This window comes from Lynx rufus, unplaced genomic scaffold, assembly GCF_022079265.1.
Source record: "Lynx rufus isolate CCGP_SWC_20201006 ecotype Redwood Valley unplaced genomic scaffold, mLynRuf1.p SCAF_4, whole genome shotgun sequence".
NCBI lineage: Eukaryota > Metazoa > Chordata > Mammalia > Carnivora > Felidae > Lynx > Lynx rufus.
The window spans coordinates 56,751,136-56,778,348 of NW_025814856.1; the positions used below are offsets into that span (position 1 = coordinate 56,751,136).

Genomic DNA, 27,213 nt, shown 5'->3' on the forward strand with positions numbered 1-27,213 from the left:
CTTTTCCAGGGAGAGATACCTGTTGTTTGAATTTCCTGGTGTCCTTGAATGCAGGGCGGCCCCAAGCCTGCATGTGGCCCTTGGAAGAAAAACCCCTAACTGGGTGGTCTGAGCCGGGCCACCACGTGGCCCCCAGAGGCTGTGCTGAGGGCCCTCTCTTCCCTCTGCCCGCACCATGGGACTGCCAGACCCTGGGACAACGTCTTGGGCTTGAAAACAGGGAGAGTGAGGCCAGGGGCCTAGAGGGACTCACTCAAAGTCCCCAGTAAGTTGGCTCCTGAGCCCCTGTCCCGGACTAGGCTGGGGCTGGGTCCTAGGTCCCAGAGCGGAGTCTGGTCCCCGCCGCCCCCCCCCGGGGACCCCAAAACCCCAACCCCGACCACACATTCAGCCAGGGGCTCAGCTGAGGGACCGTGCCACCCTTCCTTTGGGGAAGCCAGGACGCAGGGTGCCCTCACCCGAGTCACATCCCCTGTCCTCGTCCTCTGTCCCTTTCCCCACACGGCCACTCCCCACCGCAGCCAGTCTCTGCCCAGCCTCTGCCTGGCCTGGCTCCTACCTCCCGTCTCCACACCCCGCTCCACACACCTTCCTAAAGCAGGCCACGCACTGACCGACCGGGTCGCCCCCTTGCTTGGTCCTGACACTCACTCCCAGCTACTCCTAGGAGCCTTCCGGAGCGTGGGGAACCCCCTCCCACACACACAGCCTCGGAGACGGCTGTGCCCCGTCGCTGCCGTCGGTTCCCCCCCCCCCCCCACACCCCCGAAAGAAAAGACCCAGCCCGGATGGCAGGCTGGGCTCCCACTGGCGTCTCCTGGACATCCGTGGTGTGCCTTCACTCGGGCCAGGCCGGGGGTGTGGCGAGGACGGCTCTGCCCGCCCACCTCGGCCCTGGACGGAGCCCGGACCGTCCCAGCCCTCCCCCACGTGGGCTGTGTGCTTCGGGACTCTGTCCCCTGCAGCGATTCTGAGCCTCGCGTCCTGCTGCAGCCATCGCCTCAGTACGGTTCCCAGAGAGCCAGCCGCAGACGTGGGGGTTGCCCTTCCATATAAAAATCTTTAATAAAAATAGCTCTCTTCAGAACCTGTCATAAAACGGAAGTACCAAACTGAAAGTCCTGCCACCTGGGCAGGAGGGAATGAGGCAGGCTGGGCAGGCCACAGAGAACTGCGAGCGGTAGCCGACCCAAAAGGAACAGCTCTAGCTGGTGGCTGACACATGGGACTGTGGGCTGAGTTGACACAGTCTCATTTTTCAAGAGGAGGTAGCAGTATATCTTTTTAACGGTAGTCATAAATTGACCTCCCCACCGCGAGTGACAGGAGAAAGCTAAATAAAACGCAAGCACCCAGCTAGCAGCCTGTTTTACACACTCAAGATAAAAATAAGTGAGTTCCTACAATAGCAAAACATGTGTACAAAAGTGACAGCTGAAGCCCACAGCCTGCCAGGGAGGGACAGGGGCCAGGGTAAGAGAAGGTGGGAGAAGGAGCCCCAGGACTCACAGCGCCAGCCTGCCCATCTGCAGTCCCAGGACAGCAGAGCCCTGTGGCAAGGGCCAGCGGGGGATGATGGTCCCCTGACAGATTTCCAGACCCTGCACAGGTCCCGGCTCAGACCTAATACCCCAGAAGTCTTTTGGCCTCTTCACTCTGGGCCTGCAGGGTCTCACTGGCGTACTTCTGGAGGAGTTCCATCTTCTTCCTTCGCACAAGGGCCTCCTCGATCTGTGGACAGCGAGAGTGAAAGGCTCATGCTGGACTCCTCCACAAGGCCCTCCGTGCCCTGCTGGAGCTCAGCCAGGAGGGCGATCCCCAGACAGAGGCCATCGAGGAGCCAAACCCCAGAGCCAGCTCCCACTGGAAGCGGAGGAACAACCCTGTTTGTCAGTATCCCCTAAAGCGGACGGGACCCAGCCCCCCGCTGCATGCTGCACCTTACCTACCGGAAGCATAGCGACCAGTGCCAAGTGGTCGGAGTCAGAGCTGCCCTAACGGATAGGAAGGGCGAAGAAAACCCACGAACACACTCTGTGCAGGCTCCTTTTCCCCGAGTCCCCTGGCACTGGGGAAGCCCCACCTGCAAGGGGAGCAGCTCTCAGCCTCTGTCCTACCTCTTGCTGTGATGGCACTGGGACATGGGCGATGAACTTCTGCTGCCCGTCTTCACCTCCTTTCTCCTGGCTGCCTTCCTCATCAGACTACAAAACAGAGAACAACCAAAAGGCAGTGAGCCGGAGCCCGTTACACACATGTTGGAACCGCTACAAAACACACAATTCGGCAGCTATTTAAGAGGAAAAAATAGGGTGCATGGGTGGCTTGGTCAGTTAAGCATCCAACCTGATTTTGGCTCAGGTAATTATCTCTGTTTGTAGGATCTAGCCTCACTCGAGCTCCTTGCTGACAGCAATGGAACCTGCTTGGGATTCTCTCTCTCTGCTCCTCCCCTGGTCTCTCTTGTGTATGCGAGATAATAAATAAGTAACTAACTAACTAAATAAATAAAATCTCACTCACAAAATAAACTTAAAAAATAAATGCCAGGTGTGCCTGGGTGGCTCTGTTGGTGGAGCGTCCGACTTCGGCTCAGGTCATGATCTCAGCTTGTGAATTTGAGCCCCGTGTCGGGCTCTGTGCTGACAGCTCAGAGCCTGGAGCCTGCTTCGGAGTCTGTGTCTCGCTCTCTCTCTGCCCCTCCCCTGCTCATGCTCTGTCTCTCTCTGTCTCAAAAATATATAAAACATTAAAATAAACAAATAAAAATTAAAAAAAAATAAAAGGAAAAAAACAAAAGGAATGGGGAAGTTCAGTGCTCACATAGAAAGACATGGAGACACCCACTAACTATTTAAAAAAGCCACAAAACACTGTGCAAATGATGCTACCTTTTGAATGAGGAAAGAGAATTAGAAGAGAATCTAGTGACAGCCGTGAGAACCGGGTGCATCTTTGCACCCAGAGAACTAGGGAATCTTTGTTGGTCTTTACACATTCTTTGGTTTTTGAACCTTGTGAATGTTATCTATTTCTTTAATTAAAATTTAAAAAATTTAATTACCAAATGTACCCAATATGGGAAATGTACCAAATATAGAAAAAAGATCAATTCAGGGTCTGCCCACGAGTCAAAAGAGATTGCCAATAACTTCAGGAAATAATGTGGCCTTGGAAATCTGAGGAGAGAGGGCTCCCGTGAGGTGGTGGGGTCCACTGTTTGCCAGTGTCGGTGCCAGACACCCTGCACCAGCCTCTGCCCACACCCGCTGACTACTACCTAGCAATACAGAGGAATGAACTCTTGGATTCAACACCTCGGATGGAGCTCAAGGGCACTGTGTTGAGTATAAAGACCATCCTCAAAGGTGGCATACGGTACGATTCCACTTGTGAAACATCCTCAAGAGAACAGAATTATAGAGACAGGGAACCGACTGGAGTTGGCCACGGGATGGGGGAAGGAAGGAGGCCTGACTGTCAGGGTGCAACACGCGAAGGGAACGGCTCTGTATCTTGACTGAAATGGTGGTTGTACAAATCCACACGTGTGATAAAAGACACACAACGCTATACATTCATTACGCCATCTCTGTTTCCTAGTGTTGACACCGTCCTGTAACTCTGGAAGATGTAACCGTTGGGGCAAACTGGGTGAAGGATACACAGGACCTTCTGTACCACCTTTACAACTTCCTGTAAATTATTTCAAAACTACAAGGAAAAAACCCACCTTTGGTGGCTCTCCATTGCTCTTTGGATGAAGGCAAACCCTCCTCACCGTGGAGCAGGGGCGCCAGCCTGTTCTGCCTTGCCCCCACCCCAGCAGCCCCTTACTGTGCTCCAGCCACACCGGCCCGTCCTCTGTCCCTCACACTCCCACGGTGTCTTTCAGTACATGTGTTTCCCCCGCTGCTGGAACACTCTTCCCTCACTGCCTCTCCCTTGGTTATTAACTTGTCCTGATCTTCCAGACCTCGGCTGAAGGGTCAGCTCCCAGGAAGAGCCTTCATGGGCTCTCCCCGCACCACATCACTATCGCAGACCGCTGTCACAGCCACTGGTTCCCACTGTCTCTACTCACCGGACTGTCTCCCCACTGACTCTAAGCTACAAGCAGAGCTTGTCTCCTGCTGTGCCCCTGGCACAGGCCTGGTTCACAGTAGCCGCTAATTAAACAAACACCCGCTGAAAGAGCAAATGAATTATTTGCAGCTGAAGAAGACCTTCCTAGCGCTTCAAATGTTTCACTGTCCCCACTGCTGAGCAGCCAGACCTGCATATGAACCTAACCTCAGGTCCGCCGTACCCTGTGTGATAATGACCAAGTCACTAAACTTCTCCAAGCCTGCTTCCTTGCCACCGATGTCGCGGCAAGTTCCTCACCCGGGACCTGACCTATCGCCCACACACGGGTAATTCCCCTCCCCTTCTCAGTCCATGGAATCCATTTCATCCCTTCTCGATGTGTCCAGGGAGCAAGGGCTGCATGGCAGGCTCTTCAGAAGAGTCCAGAGCTAGCAGGCTCTGCCTGAGAGGCAGGATCATAGCTCCACCCTCAACCACCACCCTCTGAATAAGGCCCTCTCTGCTCTGGGCTGGTTTCTATCTCTAAAATGGGGTTGTTAAGACTAAACAAGACCTTTTGGCACTGCCACTTAAAAGGAAATGATGAGGAGCCCCTGGGTGGCTCAGTCAGCGTCCAACTTCAGCTCAGGTCGTGATTTCACGGTTCATGAGTTCGACCCTGCATCGGGTTCTCTGCTGTCAGCAAAGAGCCTGCTTCAGATCCTCTGTCCCTCTCTCTGCCCCTCCCCGGCCCGCGTGCTCTCTCTCAAAAATAAACAAACATTTCAAAAAAAACTTTTAATAAAAACATAAAAAAATAAAAATAAATGATGAGGCCTACCCTGCTGACACCTTGATATTAGACTTCTAGCCTCTAGAACTCTGAGGCTAGAAACATCCATTTCTGGTGTTTAAGCCGCCCAATCTGTGGTACCTTGTAATGTATAAGCAACTAATACAATAGATACATAATTAAACCTGAAAACGTGGTAATAATAAAGAAGTGAATAAATAAATAAAAAGAAACGATGGGGACACGGGCTAGAATTCATGGCATCAAATGTGTTTATAAGTCCGACAGCAGTGTATTCAGAAGGGCCTATCTCTACAAAGCAGGTAAGTAATGCTGGGTATAAAGTACAGTTTACCAAGTGCTCTAACAGCCATTCCCTTCTAGAACCCTCCCTGGGATGCTGAGTGGTGATCCTCACATCCATCTTCCAGCTGAGGAAGCTGAATTCTCAGGGCTGGGCTTTGGCCCCGACCCCTCGCCAATGGGCCGAGGCTTCCTACCATCCCACCCATTCTCCCAAGGCCCAGCCTTCGTGGCTCAGAGCAGAGGCAGTGAGCACCGGGGCCCCCCACTGCCCACAGTACCTCTTCCTCGGTGACAGCATAGATGTTGATCTCTTCCTCCTCTTCCTCCTCCTCCTCCTTTTCTCCTCTTGCCAGCCGGGCCTCTCTCTCAGCTTTCCACTTTTCCACCAATCCGGCCCTGACTGGAGAAACAGGAGAGCAGGTGCTGCTTAGTCAGGCCTCGAAATCAGCTTTATGTGCAATGCAGGGTGAGGCCCACATGTCCCCTCGGAAGAGGGGAACCCTCCATTCTGCCCTGGCAGGCAGGAGTGGAGTGTGAGAGGTAGTCTAGTCACACCACAGCTCTAGCTCCCAGTCACAACAAGGCAGCCTGGCAGGGGACAACCTCAGATCATCCCCAGTTCAACGACCTAAGTGACTTCCTGACATGCCTACATGAAAGAGGAGACACAGTGGTACAACATGCCGGAAAAGGGCTCAGACTCCTGACCACCTGCACCCAAAGCCCTAGCTGACACACCAGGGGTCTCAGCACTAACTTCTTCCTCATAGGGCTGTCATGAGGCTTCAGGACAATGTCCATAAAATGCTTAGCACAAGGCTTGGCATGGAAGAAGCACTCAGAAAGAGACACCCACCTTGCTCTATACTGATAACCTATTAGCTGTGCTTAAAGCATATCTGAAAGCTACTTAAATGGGCACCACTTCCCGATTTCAAGAAAACCAATGTGGGAAGGAATCTAGACGATGCATTCTGGGTGGATAGGGGGCAGGTCAGATGTCACTCTTGGGCTTCCCCAACCTGCTGCTTCTGGCCCAACACAGCCCTGACTGCATCATAGATACCGAGCAGACCATTTCCTCAGAAGACCATCAGCAATAAAACCAACCCACTTCTGGTGTAAAGGACATTTTCAAAGGACAGAACAGAAACCAGATGCCATCTATAACGAAACGAAATGCTCGGAGACCTACATTTCTTTTCATATTCCTGTTCCAAAGGCACGATGACACCATCATCTTCATCAAGGTAACCGTAGTATTCAAAATCGATTGCTTTCATGAGCTCAGCGCGTGTCTTTCTTGGAGGGGGAAGAGCTGAAAGAAACAGCACCAGCTAAATAACCCACCACAGTCACACCCAAGCCTTCATCCTGGACAATGTTATGTGGCCATGGAGTGTGCGTGCTCAAGAAAATACCATGATGTAGGCACCTCTCTGTACTAGCCAGAGATTTACATTAAGTGGTACAACCCTTTTTAAAACTTTAACCCAATTAGTCTATTTAGAAAAAATTTATACTGATTAAAAACACAAAAACAAAAGCTGGCAAAGCCTAATGGACAGAGATATACATTATTCACAGGGTCGTGAAAGCCTGGAATAACCTAAGGCTCTATGTAAGCTGTAGGATGTGTGTAAAATGGGGTATCTGATGGCCCCTGTACTACTCTTGCACAAGATGCTTTGATAATATAGGAAATGTCATGTTAAATGAAAAAAACAGGATAGGAAAATGTAAGTATATAGATAAGACAAAAGAAACTATAAAAAAACAAAAGAAAGTCCTAAAGAAAATATTTTCAGGGGCACCTGGGTGGCTCAGTTGGTTGAGCGACCGACTTCATCTCAGGTCATGATCTCATGGTTTGTGAGTTCGAGCCCTGCGTCAGGCTCTGTGCTGACAGCTCAGTGCCTGGAGCCTGTTTCGGATTCTGTGTCTCCCTCTCTCTGCCCCTCCCCTGTTCATGCTCTGTCTCTCTCTGTCTCAGAAATAAACAAACATTAAAAAAAATTAAAAAAAAATTTTTTTTTCAGACTAAGGGTTACTATTCAGGATACCTAAGTAATTCTTAAAAATCAAAAGGAGGGCATCTGGCTGGCTCAGTCAGTAGAGTATGCAACTCTTGATCTCAGGGTCGTGAGTCTAAACCCCATACTAGGTGTAGAGATTACTTAAAATTAAGAAATCTTAAAAAAAAAATCAAAAGGGAAATGGCAACCCAACAGATAGGTGAAAGAGTAAAAGCTGATCATTTCAGCAGAAAAAGCTCACATGTATAAAAATTTCATTTAGCATGATGCCTGGGTGGTTCAGTCCTGACCTCTGATTTTGGCTCAGGTCACGATCTCACTATTCACTGCTCCACTACTCTTGGTCCCTGACCCGTGACCATGCTGGCTTCACCCAGGACCGGGTTCAGGGCTAAAACCCCTCGGGCTCAGAACGCTGCGTTCCTCCCAGTCAAAGGGAGTGGTTTAAGGGTAGAACTATGGTCTGGTCAAAGCCAACCAGATTCAATTCTGGGGGTTTTGCTTAAACTGCTTGGGAGAAAAAAAAATCTCTTGCTGAAGAGGACAAAATGTAAGTTGGTGATAAACCACTCGCTGCCACAAGCAGAGAACTAAACAGAGAAAAAGTTCACGCAGTGGAAGTCAAAACTGCAACATGGAGGAAATGTGGCCTGGAATCAGCCATTCCTGAAAGCAAACCACAGTGGGCTTCTCAGTTATGCGAGCCAATAAATTCACTCTGCTGCCTAAACTGAATTGGGGTTAAGCCAGGTGTCACTCACACTGATGAAATTCAGCTTATGAAATAAGCACATAAGTGCATTAAAAAAGGCCTGGAAGGGAACGTAACAAACAGATAATAACGATTACCAGTTATCCAGGGGCACGGGGAAGGGGGGGGGGTACCCAGGGGAGAGTGCTTTTGAATATACTCATGAAGACTGACTTACATACCTTCTCATTTAAAAAAAAAATCTACAACTGGAATAAATAATAAATTTAGAAAAATTATTTTTCTAAAAATATTGACCTCGATATAGGTGCCCCCCCCAACATATGAATTTTTTCTTTTTAAATTATCAGCTTTGATTCTTTGACCAATCTGTTGGGTTGTCATTTCCCTTTAAAAACTAGATGGAAATATGTCCCAATAGGTCAACAATTGTCATCTACAGATGGGAAAATATGGGCAGTTGTTTTTCTGATTTTCTGTATTTTACCACTTCTCTGTAATAAAACTATATTATTTTCACAATGAACAGCATGATACTTACACTTTGAATTATTTTTTAAAATTTTTTTAAGATTTTTTTTTTTTTTTTTACAATTTTATATTTAAGTAATCTCTACACCCAATATGGAGTTCGAAGATCAAGAGTTACATGCTCCACCAACTGAGCCAGCCAGGTACCCCTTGAATTAATTTTAAGTGGTGTTAATAACGCACGCAAAACCAGTTTGGGCATAATTAATTTAAAATTAAGCAGGGCTTGGGGCACTTGGATGGCTCAGTCGGTTAAGTGTCTGATTTCGGCTCAAGTCATAATCTCATGGTCTGTGGGTTCGAGCCCCGCATTGGGCTCTCTACTGTTAGCGCAGAGCCTGCTTTGGAACCTCTGCACCCTCCTCTCTCTGCCCTTCCCCTGCTGGTTCTCTGTCTCTCAAAATAAATAAACAAACTTAAAAAAAAAAAAAAAAAGCAGGGCTGAATACAGATAGAATTATAAATATATTTTTAACATTTACTTATTTTTGAGAGAAAGAGACAGAGCACAAGTGGGGGAGGGGCAGAGAGATTAGGGAGACACAGAATCTGAAGCAGGCTCCAGGCTCTGAGCTGTCAGCATAGAGCCCAACGTGGGGCTCGAACCCACAAACCATGAGATCATGACCTGAGCAGAAGTCAGATGCTTAACCGACTGAGCCACCCAGGCGCCCCTAGAGTTATATACATTTTTTTCTAAATCTTTTTTTTATGTTTATTTATTTTTGAGACAGAGAGAAACAGAGCATGAGTTGGGGGAGGAGCAGAGCGAGAGGGAGACACAGAATCTGAGGCTGGTTCTAGGCTGTCAGCACAGAGCCTGACACAGGGCTCTAACCCACCAACCGTGAGATCATGACCTGAGCCGAAGTCGGACGTTCAAACCGACTGGGCCACCAGGCGCCCCTAGAATTATATTTTTAAAAGAAAAACTGACTGGAAGGAAATAGACAAGAACACCAACAGTGGTGAGAATATTGCTGTCATTCTTCTCTGCTATTCACATTTTTTTCTATAATATTTAGACTACTTTCTTTTTTTTTTTTTTAATTTTTTTTTTTAACGTTTATTTATTTTTGAGACAGAGAGAGACAGAGCATGAACGGGGGGAGGGGCAGAGAGAGAGGGAGACACAGAATCAGAAACAGGCTCCAGGCTCTGAGCCATCAGCCCAGAGCCTGACGCGGGGCTCGAACTCACGGACTGCGAGATCGTGACCTGGCTGAAGTCGGACACTTAACCAACTGCGCCACCCAGGCGCCCCTAGACTACACTCTTAAAAGGCAAAATTAAAATCCACAAACACTCCAGGCTAGTGGTTTCCAATTGCATTTTGGAAGGCCAAGGTTTGGCTGAAGCTCCCCACGGCCACGGAGGGAAAAGGCAGGACAGGTGAGGGGACCAGCCCTGAATTCGCACAGAGCAGTTCCCTATTACTCCGTTTATACCTACTGGGGTTCGGTCCAAGCTTTTACTTGTTCTTCGGCTAGGGTTTTTTCAGCTAACAAGTAACTGAAACATGAGCCCATTTCAATGAACATCAGAGCCTGCCCTGATAGTTCGAGGAAACCTCAAACCGGAAACATGTCATTCAGACTGAGAGACTGGCATGTGAGAATTTGGCGCCAGTCAATTCTGGATTCGCCTCCCAACCCCGACTGCGTGCCTTGGGCCTGTGACTTCAACTCCTGGTATTTAAAGTTTCTCATTTAAAATGGGGGAACAGTAATTCTGACACTGAATTACTGACTCCTGAAACAATGCAGGAGGAGCACCTAGCATACAGATCTGTTAGGATGACTACCAACAATTAGAGGCTAAGACCTTCACAAACATTAGCAGTCACTTACGTTCTTTTTCAAATAGCTCTCTAACACCAGGCAAATCTTTGGCTGCTCCAAAGTACTTGTAACCTCGATTTCCGGGGACTTCTTTCCCTTCATGATCCAGCATTTTAGGTCCAACTTTCTTATTGGGAAGGAAAAAGAGAAAATGAATCTGATCCTTTAACCCACTATTTCCATGTTTGCAAATATATTTTAAGATAATAACAATAATTGTGGGAAAATACTGATGTACACGGAAAAACATTTGGGCACTTTTTTTTGTAAATTAAAATCAACCTAAATACCTAACACTAAGAGGATGATTTATGTAAATTATAGCATTGTCATGGACGGAATATACTCTATAACTTAAAGATAATGATTCTTATGAAACTCCTATACTGCCTTGGGAAAACACTTATAACATGAGGTAAGTGACAAAAGCTCAAAACACAATTGCAAACAACCTAAATGACGAGCAGTAGAAGACAAATGAAATACATGCTGAAGACGGAATTCTACCCATTAAAAATGATGATGTCAACAACTACATGTAGTATGGTGACCCTGCGCCAGGTCTATAGGACTATAAAAGGATATTGTTGGGAAAATCTATGAAACAGTCAAGTACTTTACATAAAATGACTGTACCAAAGTGTCTTACACTTGATAATTCTACCACGGTTACGTAAGAGAACATTCTTCCTCTTGGAAAATACACACAGGGGCGCCTCGGTGGCTCAGTCAGTTGAGCGCTCAACTCTTGATTTCAGCTCAAGTCATGATTGCAGGGTCATGGGATAAAGCCCCATGATGGGCTCTGCATGGAGCACGGATCCTGCTTGAGATTCTCTCTCTCTCTCTCTCTCTCTCTCTCTCTCTCTCTCACCCTCTGCCCCTCTCCCCCGTTCGCATTCTCTCTCTCTAATAAGAAAATAACAAAAATAAGAAAGAGAGAAAATATACACAAGAGATACTAAGTATTAAGGGAAAAAGAAGCATAATGTGTTAAGGTACACACAGAAAATGACAAAGTAAACACAGGAAAAAAGCCAAAATCTGGTAAATGTGTATGAAGGGTATATAAGAATTCTCTGTACTAATTTTGCAACTTTCTCAAAAATTTGCTTTTTTTTTTTAATGTTTGTTTGTTTTTGAGAGAGAGAGAGAGAGAGAGAGAGAGCGAGTGGGAAAGGGGCAGAGAAGGTAAGACAGAGAATCCCAACGCGGGGCTTGAAACACAAATCGCGAGATCATGACCTGAGCCAAGTACAGGAGTTGGACACTAAACCGAATGAGCCACCCAGGCACCCCTCAAAAATGCTTTTTAAAATGATGAGGGGCATCTGGCTGGTTCAGTCAACAGAGCATGTGGCTCTTCATCTCAGGGTCATGAGTTCAAGCTCCACATTGGGCATAGAAAGAAATAAAAATAAAAATAAAATGATGATATAAATGACTATTGAAATGAAAGTATGCTCCTGAAACACTGTTAAGTGAACAAAGCATATAGTTACAATAAGAAACAATTTCCGTAAAAATAAACATATATATACATAGAAAAAAATGCTAGAAAGGTTAAATAGAAAATGTCAGTAGTAGTTATTTTTGTGTAGTAGAAAACTATATAACATTCTGTATCATTCATAGAATATAACAAATTTTTTAATATTTTACAATTTTTATGATTTTTTATTTTATATTTTCTTCCTTTTTTTTTTTCTTTTTTTTTTTTTTTTTTTGCATAAAACTCTGTAGTATCTACACAGACAATGTTACTATTTTGGAAAGAAACAAATCCTACAACCAAAGTTGTATATACAGTGAGTGTGATCTCAATCGTGGCACTCACAGAAAAACAACAGAAGGAACTATTCAAGTAGTTTCATCCAGGTAATGCCATCCTGACTGAATGCTATCCTGCTTCTTTGTACTTTTCTGAACTTGATAAATGTACTACTTTTCTTTTTTAATGCGGCAAAATACACATAACAAAATTTACCATCTTAACCCTTTTTTTTTTTTAAGTTTATTTATTTATGAGACAGAGAGAGAGAGACAGACAGCATGAGTGGGGGTGGGGCAGAGACAGAGGGAGACACAGAATCTAAAGCAGGCTCCAGGCTCTGAGCTCTCAGCACAGAGCCCGACACAGGGCTTGAACTCACAACCTGCGAGATCATGATCTGAGCCTAAGTCGGATGCTTGCTTAACTGACTGAGCCACCCAGGCGCCCCAGCATCTTAACCTTTTTTTTAAAGTTTATTTGCTTATTTTGAGAGAGGGAGAGAGAGAGAGTGTGCAGCGTGCGTGCACAAGTGGGGGAGGAGCAGAGAAAGGGAGACAGAATTCGAAGCAGTTCTGCAGTACCAGCGAAGAGCCCGACTCAGGGCTCGAACCCACAAACCATGAGATCATGACCCAAGCCAAAATCCAGAGTCAGGTACTCAACCAACTGAGCCACCCAGGCACCACCCATCTTAACCATTTTTGGTGGACAGTTCAGTGATACTAAATACATTCATAATATTATATAACCCTCACCACCATTAATCTGCAGAACTCGTCTCATCTAGTGAAACTAAAATTTTAAATGTATTACTTTTACACATAGAGAATGGAAATAAAACTGTTAAGCATTAAAAAAAAAATTCAAGAAAGAAAAATATTGAAAGATTAATGTGAATTGCACCAAAAATTTATAAAATAAACTTGACCAAGAAGGTGAAAGACCTGTACTCTGAAAACTGTAAAACACTGACGAAAAAAATTGAAGATGACAAATGAAATGGAAAGCTCTTCCATGCTCATGTACTGGGAGACTTAATATTGTTAAGATGTCCATATTACCTAATGCAATCTGCAGATTTAATGCAATCCCTATCAAAATACCAGCAGCACTTTCCAAAAAACTAGAACACATAATGCTAAAACTTGTATAGAACAACAAAGACCCCAAACAGCCAAAGCAATCTTGAGAAAGAAAAACAAAGCTGAATTCCAGATTTCAAGATATACTACAAAACTGTAATAATCCAAATAGTATGGCAGTGACACAAACACAGACACACAGGTCAACGGAACACAACACAGAGCCCAGAAATAAACCTAGGATTATATGGCCAATTAATGCACGACAAAGGAAGCAAGAATATGCAATGGGAAGACAGTCTCCTCAAAAACAGTGCTGGGGAAACTGGAGAGCTACATGCAGAAGAATGAAACTGGACTACTTTCTAACACCATACCCAAAAAGAAACTCCAAATGGATTAAAGACCTAAACGTGACACTTGAAACCATAAATATACTAGAAGAGAGCACAGGCACTAAATTCTCTGACATCGGCCATACCAACACTTTTCTAGATATGTCTCCTAAGGCAAGGGAAACAAAAGCAAAAATAAACTATTGTGACTACATCAAAATAAATAGCTTCTACAGAACAAAGGAAATAATCAATAAAACAAAAAGACAACCTATTAATTAGGAGAATATATCTGCAAAGGATATATCCAATAAGAGATTAATATCCAAAATATAAAAGAACTTCTACAACTCAATACCAAGAAACAAATAATCCAATTAAAAAATGGGCAGATGACATGAACATTTTTCCAAAGGCAAAGATGGCCAACAGACACACTGAAAAGATGCTCTACATCACTCATCATTAGGAAAATGCAAATCAAAACTACGAGATATCCTGTCAGAATGGCTTAGTATCAAAAACACAAGAAACAACAAGTGTTGGCATGGCAAGGATGTGGAATAAAAGGAACCTCACGCACTGTTGGTGGGAATGCAAACTGGTACAGCCACTGTGGAAAACAGTATGGAGGTTCCTCAAAATTAAAAACAGAATTACCATATGATCCAATAATTCCACTACTGGGTATTTGCCTAAAGAAAAATGAAAAACACTGATTCTAAAAGATAAAATGCACTCCTAATACTGTAGCATTATTCACAATAACCAAGATATGGAAGCAACTCAACTGTTCATGGATTGATGAATGGATAAAGAAGATGTAGTGTGTGGGGCACCTGGGTGGCTCAGTCGGTTAAGCGACCAACCTCAGCTGGGGTCATGATCTCACATTTCGTGGGTTTGAGCCCCATGTCGGGCTCTGTGCTGACAGCTCAGAGCCTGGAGCCTGCTTCCGATTCTGTGTCTCCCTCTCTGTGCACCTCCCCTGCTTGTGCTCTGTCTCTCTCTGACTCTCAAAAAATAATGTTAGTAAGAAAAATTAAAAAAAAAAAAGAAAGATGTGGGGTGTGTGTGTGTGTGTATAATGGAACACTCAGCCATAAAAAGAGTGAGATTGGGGGAACGTGGGTGGCTCAGTTGGTTAATCATCTGACTCTTGATTTCAGCTCAGGTCATGATCTCACAGTATGTGAGATCAAGCCCCATGTCAGGCTCCGCACTGACAGCGCAGAGCCTGCTTAGGATTCTCTCCATCCTTCTCTCTCTGCCCCTCCCCCACTCTCTCTCTCTCTCTCTCTCAAAATAAATAATACACATTTTTAAAATATTTTTATTCTTTTAAATAATCTCTACACCCAACGTGGGGCTCAAACTCACAACCCCAAGATCAAGAGCGGCATGTTCCTCTGACTGAGCCAGCCAGGTGCTCCAGGACCATGGCCATTTTAAACAAGAGGCCAGGGGCGCCTGGCTGGCTCCATTGGTTGAGCCTAAGACTTCGGCTCAGGTCACAATCTCACGTTTTGTGAGTTTGAGCCCCACATTGTGCTCTCTGCTGTCAGAGCAGAGCCTGCTTCAGAAACTCTGTCTCCCTTTCTCTCTGCCCCTCCCCTACTCGCACTCTCTCTCAAAAATTAATAAACATTTAAAAATAAATAAATAAACGAACAAACAAGAGGCCCAGAGAGATTAAGTGGTTTACTCAAGAACATCTGGACAAAAAAAAAAAAAAAAAATTAAAAAAAAAAAAAAAGAAAAAAAGGGGCGCCTGGGTGGCTCAGTCGGTTGAGCGCCGACTTCGGCTCAGGTCACGATCTCGCTGTCCGTGAGTTCGAGCCCCGCATCGGGCCCCTGTGCTGACAGCTCAGAGCCCGGAGCCTGTTTCTGATTCTGTGTCTCCCTCTCTCTGACCCTCCCCCGTTCATGCTCTGTCTCTCTCTGTCTCAAAAATAAATAAACGTTAAAAAAAAAAAATTAAAAAAAAAAAAAAAAAAAAAAAGAACATCTGGACAGTAAACTGAGGGGCCCTATCTGCTCTGATGGCTGTGCTATGGGGTGTTTAAGAATTATCCTACCATGGGGCGCCTGGGTGGCTCAGTCAGTTAAGCGTCTGACTTCGGCCCAGGTCATGATCTCACAGTTTGTGAGTTCAAGCCCCATGTCAGGCTCTGTGCTGGCTGTGTGGAGCCTGGAGCCTGCTTCACATTCTGTGTCTCCCTCTCTCTCTCTGCCCCTTCCCTGCTCATGCTGTGTCTCTCTCGGTCTCAAAAATAAACATTAAAAAAATTTTTTTTAATAAAAATAAAAAAATTAAAAAAAAATAAACATTAAAAAGGTAAAAAAAAAAAAAAAAATTACCCTCCCTACCTTTCCCATGTTTCCTGTCCACATTTAACAGGCATTCTTCAAAGCTTCTTTCATTCCTCAAGTACCTACTCCGTGGCCAGCATGGGCTGGGAGCTGCAGCGGATGCAAAGTTACCCAGCCTGCCAAAACGCTTACCCCCAAGATCCACTGGCACAGTGGCTTACTTACTCCATAATCAGGACCACCCAGCTCCTTTATCCGGACTTCCCAGTGTCCTTTCTCTCTTAGCAGTTTGTTAATTTCATCATTCAGGTCCCGAATTCGGAATTCACCTAAACCAGCTGGAAAACAAAAACATTAACATTGTTTCTTCAAAATAGCACTCAATGTTAAACCCTAAAAATAAATGTCAATACCTAGGAAGGTATGCGGGACAAAAACACTCATTTAAATTTATAAGAAAAACCATCACACCCAAATAAAGGAAATGGCAAGGATTATGAACCGAGTCCCCACCAGCACAGGGGAAAAAAATTCTTGAGGAAAACCTTCATCATCATTAGCAACTGAAGAAATATAAACTGAAGCAATCCTACTGTTCCATTTATACAACTATTAAAATACTTTGGTGGTGGGGGCACCTGGCATCCAACGCCAGCAAATATGCAGGAGGCTGACATAAGCACCTGGACTGGGAGAATTCTGTGTTGGTTTCACCCTTTCAGGAAAGCAATGTTTTGTTATATGGGAACATCTTTTGGCAAAGACTATACTCTGAGAATGAAGCCTAAGGGACTCATTTAAAGGAATATGCACAAGAGAGTTTGCAGAGGTGTTGTCTCCCACGCCAAGAGCAGCTGGGGCATCCCACCGCAAAGGAAGGGAAATGGCTAATGAACCTTGATATGTTGAAACAAAGTATCACGTGGCTGTTGCAAGGGAGTAACCTCCCTCCCCCTTCTCCACTGAATGGTTTTCCACCACTGTCAAAAGTCAACTGACCACATGTGTGGCTCTATTTCTTACTCTCTTCCATTGGTCTATCTTTCACCACTACCCACCCCAATATCTGGAATACAGTAGCTTTATATAAAATCTTAAAGTTAGGTGGTATGAATGCTACAATCTTGTTCTTTTTCAAAATTATTTTGGCTATCCTAGTTCCTTTGATTTTCCATTTAAAATGTAGAAAAAATCTGGCAACCTATTTAAAAAAAAAAAAATCCCATTGGGATTTTGATTGTGGTACTATTTGAAAAGACCAAGAACTGACATCATTACTAGGTTTGGGTCTTGCCATCCACGAATGCCGTGTACCTCTCCACTTACTTGGGTCTTCTTTGATTTCCTTCATCGATGTTTTAGTTTTAAGCAAACAGACCACACATACATTTTGTTAGATGTATGCCTAAGTATCTCTTCTGTTTTGGTGCTTTTGTAAATAGCCCTTTTTGCAAATGTTCTATTACCAATTTTTCAGTGCTGGTTTATAACAATAAAATTGATTTTTGTGTATTGTCCTTCTTTCTACTCTGTAACCTTGCTAACCTCACTTACTCACTTTAGAAAGCTTCCCATAAGATTTCTTGGGATCTTCTACACGGAAAATGACATAGTTTGAGAAGAGAATTGTATTTCTTCCTTTCCAATCTGTGTGCCTTTTATTTCCTTTCCTTGCTTTACTGCACAGACTAGGAATTCCAGTACGACCTTGAATACAAGCGGTAAGAATTTCTGCCTCGTCCTTGCTCTTAGGAGGAAAGCATTCAACCTTTTGCCATTAAGTACGATGCTGGCTATAGGTTTTTTGGGAGAAGTGTTTTATCTGGGTGAAAAAAATTCCCTCTTATTCCCAGTTAGCAGAGAGTTTTTACCATGAGTGGATGTTAAATTTTGCCAAAAATTTTTCCCGTTATCTACTGAGATGATCTCTACTAAAGATCATCTAGAGAGGCTTCTCTACTTTAGAATGATGATACAGTGGGGGCGCCTGGGTGGCTCAGTCGGTTAAGCAGCCGACTTCAGCTCAGGTCATGATCTCGCGGTCCGTGAGTTCAAGCCCCGCGTCGGGCACTGTGCTGACAGCTCAGAGCCTGGAGCCTGTTTCAGATTCTGTGTCTCCCTCTCTCTGACCCTCCCCTGTTCATGCTCTGTCTCTCTCTGTCTCAAAAATAAATAAACATTAAAAAAAAAAAAAAAGAATGATGATACAGTGAATTATATTCATTTCTGAATACTGAATCAGACATGTACACCAAGGATAAATCCCACTTGGTTGTGATGTATTATCCTTTTTATAAATTACTGGATTTGGTTTGCTAATATTCTATTGAAGATTTCTACACTCATGAGGAATATTAGTTGGAAATTTTTTTCTATTCATGTAATGTCTTTTTCTGATTTAGTATCATGGTAATGCTAATAGTCAAACTTCTAAAATGAAGGAGGAAGTGTTCCTTCCCCTTCAATTTTCTGGAAGAAACTGTGTTGAATTGGTATTTTTTCTTCCTTAAATGTTAGGTAGAACTTACCTGTGAAGCCATCTGGGTCTGGAGTTTTCTTTGCTGGAAGGCTTTAACTATGAATTCAATTTCTTTAACAGATACGGGGCATCTGACTGCCTCGGTCAGTAGAGCATGCAACTCTTGATCTTGGGGTCATGGGTTTGAGCCCCATGCTGGGCATGGAGTTTACTTAAAAAAAAAAATTCTTGATTTCTTTAATAGACATAGGAATGCTCAGGTTTCAATTTCATCTTGAACAATGTTTCTAAACAGTGGCACTACTGACATTTTAAGTCAAATAATTCTTTGTAGGATACACTGTAAGATGCTTAGTGGCTTCCCTGGCTTTAACCACTAGATGCCAGTAGCACCCCAAGTTATAAAAATCAAAGTTTCTCCAGATACTGACAAATGTCCCCTGGCGGGACAAAACTGCCCCTGGGTAAGAACTAATTCTCTTTAAGTTTCTGTCTTTCAAGGACTGGTCGGTTTCATCTGAGTTGATGAATTACAGACATAACATTGTCTGTAACATTCCCTTATTAACCTTCTAATGTCTGGAGAGTCTGTAGTAATATTCCCAGTGTCATTCCTCGTGCTTGTAATTTTTTTAAGTTTGCTTGTTTGTTGGCTTGTTTATTTTTTTTTTTTAATTTTTTTTTTAACGTTTATTTATTTTTGAGACAGAGAGAGACAGAGCATGAATGGGGGAGGGTCAGAGAGAGAGGGAGACACAGAATCCGAAACAGGCTCCAGGCTCTGAGCTGTCAGCACAGAGCCCGACGCGGGGCTCGAACTCACGGACCGCACGGACCGCGAGATCATGACCTGAGCCGAAGTTGGACGCTTAACCGACTGAGCCACCCAGGCGCCCCTGTTGGCTTGTTTATTTATGTAATCTCTATACCCAACATGGGGCTCGAACTCATGACCCTGAGCTCAAGAGTCACGTGCTCTACTGACTGAGCAAACCAGACACCCCTAGATGTTCCTAATTTGTATCTTCTTTTTTTCTTGGTCACTCTGACTAGAAGTCTATTAATTTTATTGACCTTTTTATTTATTTAATTTTCTTTTTTTTTTGAAGTTTATTTTGAGAGACAGAAAGAGTGAGCAGGGGAGGGGTGGGACAGAGAGAGAGAGACAGAGAGAGAGAGTCCCAAGCAGGCTCTGCTGCACTGATAGTTCAATGTGGGGCTCAAATTCATGAACTGTGACCTCAGGACCTGAGCCAAAACCAAGAATCAGACACTTAACAGACTGACTCACCCAGGCATCACTTACTGATATTTTTAAAGAACCAGGTTTTAGGGGCGTTGGGTTTAACGACTCTGGCTTAGGTCATGATCTCACAGTTAGTGAGTTCGAGCCCCACACTGGCTCTGTGCTAACGGCTCAGAGCCTGGAGCCTGCTTCGGATTCTGTGTCTCCCTCTCTCTCTGTACCTCCCCTGCTCACGTGCTCTCTCTCTCTTAAGAATAAACATTAGGGGCGCCTGGGTGGCGCAGTCGGTTAAGCGTCCGACTTCAGCCAGGTCACGATCTCGCGGTCCGTGAGTTCGAGCCCCGCATCGGGCTCTGGGCTGATGGCTCGGAGCCTGGAGCCTGTTTCCGATTCTGTGTCTCCCTCTCTCTCTGTCCCTCCCCCGTTCATGCTCTGTCTCTCTCTGTCCCAAAAATAAATAAACGTTGAAAAAAAAAATTAAAAAAAAAAAAAAAAAGAATAAACATTAAAAAAAATTTTTTAATAAAAAATAAAAGAGTAAAGCCTTGGTGAGGCTTAAAAAAAAAAAAAAAGAACCAGCTTTTGACTTCTTTTCTCTCTTCATCTTCGATTTTCAGTTTCATCGATATCTGCACTTACCTTTATTATTTTCTTCGTTCTGCTTACTTAGGGTTTGGTTTACTCTTCTTTTCTAGTTTCTTAGCATAGAAGTTTAGATCATTGATTTGAGACCTTTCTTATTTTCTATTATTTTAATACAAAAAAAGAACATCCCTCCCAAAATTGTTTTTGTCCCTTAAATTCTGACATTATATTTTCATTTTCATTTACTTCAAAATATTTTCGAATATCCTTGCAGTTTGCTCTTAGACACATGGGTTGCTTAGATACATGCTGCTTGATTTCCAAATATTTAGGAATTTTCTAGGTATCTTTCTGTTACGGATTTCTACATTAATTCTGTTATAATCAGAGAACATACTTTGTAAGATTTCAATTATTTTAAATTTGCTAACATTTGTTTTATAACCCAGAACATGTTCTATTTTCGTGAATATTCTAGATGCTCTTAAAAAAAGAAAACATTCTGGGATGCCTGGGTGGCTTAGTCGGTTAAGCGTCCGACTCTTGATTTCGGCTCAGGCCACGATCTCACCGTTGGTAAGTTTGAGCCCCGCTTTGGTCTCCAGACTGATAGTGCGGAGCCTGCTTGGGATTCTCTCTCCCTCTCTCTCTGCTCCTCCCATATGGCTCTCTCTCTCTCTCAAAAAAATAAAATAAAATAAAAAATAATAAAACTTTTAAAAAATGTTTTTTTTGTTAGGTGGAATGTTCTAGAAGTGTCAAATTGACTCATACTATTATTCAGTTCTTCTATGTCCTTAATGATCTTCTATCTACTTGTTCTACTGATTATTGAAAGAGAAGTGTTGAAATCCCTGAGTCTAATGGTGGATTTGAGAATCAACACTGCAGGGGTACCTGGGTGGCTCAAGTGGTTGAGTGTCCAACTCTTGGCTTTGGCCTAGGTCATGATCTCATGGTTCTGTGGGGTCGAGCTCCATGATGTCAGCATGGAGCCTGCTTGGGATTCTCTCTCTCCCTCTCTCTCTGCCCCTACCCCTCTCGTGCATGCATGCACTCTCTCTTAAAATAACTTAAAAAAAAAAAACACCATAAAAGACAAATTAGCTTACCATTCTGAATTTGAGCCACTTTTTTAGAGATCTCTCCAATGATCTGTGAAAAAAAGAAAAGGTAATATTCTCATGACTTTTGATTATGTCTGAAAGCACAGAAAACATATAATTCAAGATTAGTAATTAAAAATACTTAGAATTCTGGTAAAGAATCACTGAGAAAATAAGAAAAAATCAGAATACAAATCAAAACCACAATGAGGTATCACCTTACACCTGTCAGAATGGCTAGAATTAAAAAGACAAGAAATAAGTGTTGGTGAGAATGTAGAAAAAAGAGAACCCTCGTGCAGTGTAGGTAGGAATGTAAATTGGTACAGCCACCATGGAAAACATGGAGGTTCCAAAAAAAATGAAAAATAGAAATACTATATGATCCAATAATTCCACTCCTGGGTATTTACCCAAAGAAAATGAAAACACGAATTTGAAAGATACATGTTAACTGCATTATTATTTACAATACCCAAGATATGTAAGCAACCCAAGTGTCCTTGGACAGTTGAATGGATAAGAAAGATGTGTTATACACATACAACGGAACACTACTCAGCCATAAAAAAGAATGAGATCTTGCCATTTTCAACAACACGGATGGCCCTAGAGGGTATTATTTATGCTAAGTGAAACGAGCCAGACAGATTTCACTTACATGTGGACTCTAAAAAGCAAATCAAATCAATTAACAAACAAAAAAGCAGAAACAGACCCATGAAGACAGAGAAGAAACTGATGACTGCCAAAGGGGAAGGAGGTGGGGGATGGGCATAATAATGGGTGAAGGGGAGTGGGAGATACAGGCTTCCAGTTATGGATTGATAAGTCGGGGGGGGGGGGGAGGGGGAGGTGCAGTGGAGTTCAGCATAGGAAATATAGTCAATGGTATTATAATAGCCTTTATGGTAACAGATAGTAGCTACACTTGTGGGATCACCATGTTGTATACCTGAAACTAATGTAACACTCTGTGTCAACTGTACTTCAATAAAAAAAAGAAACAATCAGAGACTTGTTACTTCTGCTAAGACCAGATTCACCCAGAACATACTTGTCGTCTCCACTTCTCAGCTTTGGGCAGCTCAGTACATTCTGAGGCAAGGAAGGGTCTTCTTTCCTATGAAGAAGAAAATACACATGTTGCCACTGTACTAGTTACAAGCTCTGTGCAGCATTCACAACTGATTCAGCCCTGAAGACTAAATGTCTAGTGGTCTAAACACATTTGAAGTTTCAGTTCCAAATGATCTCCATCAAGCCTTATTATCTCACACTACGGTCTCTACTTGGAAACAACTATACAAGGGGTGCCCGGGTGGCTTAGTTAATTGAGCATCTGACTCTTGATTTCAGGTCAGGTCATGATCTCACGGTTCATGGGACGGAGCCCTGCAATGGGCCCTGTGCTAACAGGGTGGAGCCTGCTTGGGAGTCTCCCTCTCCCCCTGCCCCACTTGCGCATGCACTGTCCCTCTCTCAAAATAAATAAATAACTTTTTTTAAAAAAGGAAACAACTATACATGCAAAAACATACATACATTGCACTGTATCTGGTACAGTGAACCACTGGAAACAACTTAAAAGTTCAATAATAGAGAGATGACTAAGTAAGCTAGGTTATATTCACTTCATGGAATATTCATATTATCTTAAGAAATAATGTCTATCGGACACCTGGGTGGTTCAGTCAGTTCAGCTAAGGTCATGATCTCATGGTTCATGATTTCGAGCCCTCTATCAGGCTCTGCACTAATGGTGTGGAGGCTGCTTGGGATTCTCTCTCTCTCTCTCTCTCTCTCTCTCTCCTTCTCTCTCTGTCCCTCCCCTACTTGCTCTCTCTCTCTCTCCCAAAATAAAGAAACTTAAAAAAAAAGAAATATCTACAATATTCAGAACATACATAAACGTGTATGTGTACACATGCATGTGTGTGTGAGCATGTGTGTTTAATTTCTTTTTTTTTTTTAATCTTTTTTAACGTTTATGTATTTTTGAGAGAGGGAGAGAGACAGAGCGTGAGTGGGGGAGGGGCAGAGAGAGGGGGAGACACAGAATCGGAAGCAGGCTCCAGGCTCCGAACGGTCAGTGCAGAGCCCGACGCGGGGCTCAAACTCACAGACTGTGAGATCATGACCTGAGCCGAAGTCGGACACTTAACCGACTGAGCCACCCAGGTGCCCCTGTGTGTTTAATTTCTATAAAATAAAACAAAAATATTGAAAGAATGCTGCCTATTATCCCTGACCTGGTTGAGTCTCCATGAGTTGAGATCATTTACTGGTATCAGCTTAGAGCTCCTCTCCATAGTACATTTCCGTTTTCTATTATTCACTATTAGACAGAGCTGGGATAATATGGAAAGCCAATTATCGTAATACAGAGGAAATGGAAGCAGCTAGATCATCAATCACACTGCCCCAGCTACAGAGAGAGACACCTAGAATTCAAATGTATAGACTCCTAAGAGTGCCAGCGGCTATAGACAAGAAATTGGAAGTCTCGTCTGCTCAGGAGAGAGTTTTACCACATTTATTCTTAACGATTTACAATTCATGAAGATTTACACCAACCTTCACTTTTCCCTCTTCCAGTTGAGCTTGGCGAAATCTTGCTAAGGCCGTCCTATCAGAAAGAGAGAAGAATCCATTAGATACCACTCACAGACTTCTTATCACTCAAGTTCCTAGATGACATAGATCTGCTCATGACCGTATTTAACATTAGCCATTCATGAATACTATTCATAAATAGATTATAATAATTATTCTTCATAAAAAGAGAGCATACATGAGCATGCACAAGAGATTAAGACACCAAAGAGAAGTTATGGGTTTCCATGTCCCGACAGTGGAACTTAAAAAGCCATGGGTGTTCCTGAACACCCAAATATCTATTTTACTTACACTGTGTGTAAAGACCGTGGGAAACTCTCCTGATCAGACCACTTGGTGAGCAACACATCCGGATGCTAAAAGACTAGCATCATGGGGTGCCTAGCTGTCACTCTCATAGCCCCTGTACCATCCCCAACTAAACTAATGTTTATCCAGTATAAGTTCTGGGGAGTTGTCAGAAAACACTAGTAGGGAAAACAAACATCGAACATGGGCATACTATTTTAACACACGTAGAGAAAGAAAAATACGAAAAGAACCAAACACAAAAAGAGCTCCATGGTGATAATTAAGTCCCTTAAAATTTACAGACAAAACTGAATTGATACTTACATGGCCTTTTCTGCATTTCGGGCCTAAAAGGAGACAGAAGGGGAGAAAAATGCCCATGTTTAAAATACCCTTTTTTCACATACTTTTAGAGAAAAGTATCAAAAGGACAGTCACAAGCATAATGTTTGAACTAGCATCCCAAAAGAAAAAAAGAAAAGAAAACCAAAAAAAGAAAAGAAAAAAAATCAAAAGACGTCCAAATCCTGTGACTTTACCCACGCTGCTCCCTCCACCTAAAATCTTCACCCCTCCACTGTCCCTCCCCACCCTTTGGATCTGACTAACTCTTATCCATCCTTCAAAATGTATCACCGGTGTCATCGCCATCCCAGAAAGTTGGTCTGTGGCCCCTTCTTCCCAACTGGGCTGCTACCTTTTGTGTGGGTTTGTAACTACCATGGTCCTTTCCACTCAGCATCCCAACTGTCTGTTTCCAGCCAGCAGAACTTGAGGAAGAAAAGACTGGCTTTTCCAAAAGGAGTTTTATGTAACTACTGTCACACAAGTGTCAAGTCCACTGTCCCTGAAACACTGTCAAGCACAGAACATGTTTTCTGGGTTGTAGTTTAAGTAGAAAGAGTACTCGCTAAGTCAGGGACTTGAACTTTACTCTCAACTCTTCCACTCACCATCCCGGAGAAGTAGTCTCTCAGGTTCCCCATCTTTACAACAGGGATCATACCTCTTATCTCCTAGAGATGTCATGAAGACTTAAGAGATAAACACATAAAAACATCAGGTATGCAGCTTCTAGAGCCTCAGCAAAAGTTAAGTTCAACGTAAGTCTCCTTCCTGGCCTTCCGTTACAATGGACACAGCAACAAACTCGGCAAAAGCTTGGCGGATACGTGAACACATTACCAACTAAGGATAAAAACAAAGCAGCCCTCCCAGGGGAAGCCATCATCTTGAAGGCTGAGGCAGTGTCCTACCTATTTTACTAAATCCTAGAGATTCTAGATATTTAATTTAGTGTTTCTCAATGTTTACTGCATGTTTAAAACACCGCGGTAGGTGTTCGTTGGAACTTCCCCACCAAACAATGAATCAATGTGATACGGGCACGTACCCAGGGTAATGTAAGCCCACTCATATATGAATGTGCGATGGTGACAGGGATATAAAATACCCAACAACTCCTGTACCCAAAAATATCCAGGCCCAGGAATTCTTCTCCCCTGCTAGGGAATAGGCAGAAGGATTCCCTATGTTTGTTAGAGTTCAGAAATGACGAGCCTCAAGGCTGAGCAGGGCAGTATGAAGCAGTAATTTGGGATATAGTCTCCCACAGAAAGGTCTGATTCCAACCCAAGAAGGTTTCTTCCCTTCTTGGGATCTTGGGCTCATTAATCTACAAGAGCATGCAATACATCTTCTATAACCTCATTACTGTGTCTTGTGCTTCTTATGCGGGCTTCGCTTAATGAAAATATTATGGTAACTAACATGTATGAGCATCTTCTTTGTACCAGCGCTAGGTGCATTCTCACACTGACATGTCGAGAGTGCTTCCTGAACCAATGGAGAAGCCAACAAACCACTCCAGACCACAGAGATCATACCCTCAGGCAGTAACACTACGCCATCCATTCAATCGTTACTGAACACCTACAACGTGTCACACCCCTAAGAAAGCCACTATTAGACACTAAGAAAGCAATGTTGAAAAGACCGACCCCCGTGAAGTTTACATCTTGCGGGGGAGATGGGGAAGAGAGGAGACATAAATCAAATAACCCAGAAACATACTGTCACCCCCGCTGCTCATCCCCCGTATGGGACCTGGGGACAAACAAGTGGGCCCACGCCAGGCACCGTGACTCGCTGCCGGTCCTTGCACCTCTCTTAGTTTTCCCGGGCGATAAGATAAGGCGCTTCATCGAGATTACAACAGTGCTGGAGACGGTAACTCCGCTCTCCGAGGTTCCCATTTCCCACCCCAAATTCTGACAGCTGAAGAGAGGAGGAAGAGAACCCAAGTTACAGGTAGACAAGGAGCCTGAAGCCTGCAGTGATGCCCGGCTGCACCCCTCCACCACGAGCGACCGAATGGGGCTGGGAGACCTCACTGCGCGCCCGCTCGCCCCCTCCACCACGCACCCACCCAACTCACCATGGTGGCAGTGAGGGCGCCGCCCTCGGGCCGCGCGGCCCCAGCCCCGGGAGCTTCACTGAGTCGGGCGAGGCTGACCCCGGCGGGAACTGAAACACCCTAGCTGACCGCACCACCGATTTTTCTGTCGGAAGGACAAACGGGATGGACCGGAAGTTGGGGGCCGGAAGCGAAAATGGGACTCGACTAGAGGAGGAAGAGGAAACGCAAAAGCGCTCTTGTAGGACTGCCTTCCCTTAGGCGTTCGGGCGTCGCACTGACACGCGCGTACGAAGACTGGGGGCGTTGGCAAATTGCGCCTGCGTAGTGAGACTGACGTGTCTTAGACTCCGCTCCCGAAGGCTGGTTTCGCTCTCGCGATAACAAGTGCAAATTTTCTTGCGTTAACTATTGCTACTGCGGAAGCGGAGGGCACCGGGTGCGGTTGACTGTAAGCTGCTTGGGGTTATGGTTGCCGTTCTGGATCGCATCCCACCGGCCCCCTTTTTACTTCTTTTGGTGAGAGCAAACATGCCCTTTCGGAAGTCGTCCTCATGCCTCTGAACGAACTGAGTCCTCACAGCGGACTGGGCTCGCTGAACCCAGCCTTCGTAAGAGGTTAGGCAGCTCGAGAAGTGGAAGCCGCAGGCCCCAGGTAGTAGGCGCTGAAACGCCCTTTT

General features: G+C 44.2%; 1 protein-coding gene and 1 non-coding gene across 2 annotated transcripts; both read right to left on the bottom strand.

The window, feature by feature from the left end:
- Positions 1-1,040: 1,040 nt before the first annotated feature.
- On the bottom strand, positions 1,041-26,811 carry ISY1 (ISY1 splicing factor homolog). The gene is made up of 11 exons (XM_047097455.1): positions 26,555-26,811; positions 24,442-24,464; positions 23,785-23,836; positions 22,265-22,330; positions 21,214-21,256; positions 16,017-16,129; positions 10,297-10,414; positions 6,363-6,485; positions 5,446-5,567; positions 2,118-2,204; positions 1,041-1,731 (listed from the first exon to the last, which is right to left on the bottom strand). The coding sequence occupies exons 1-11, from the start codon at positions 26,555-26,557 to the stop codon at positions 1,624-1,626; spliced, it is 858 nt and encodes a 285-aa protein (XP_046953411.1). The 5' UTR covers positions 26,558-26,811; the 3' UTR covers positions 1,041-1,623.
- Positions 9,032-9,116, bottom strand: TRNAR-UCU (transfer RNA arginine (anticodon UCU)). Its single transcript has one exon. It is a non-coding gene; the product is annotated as a tRNA-Arg (tRNA).
- Positions 26,812-27,213: the final 402 nt, after the last annotated feature.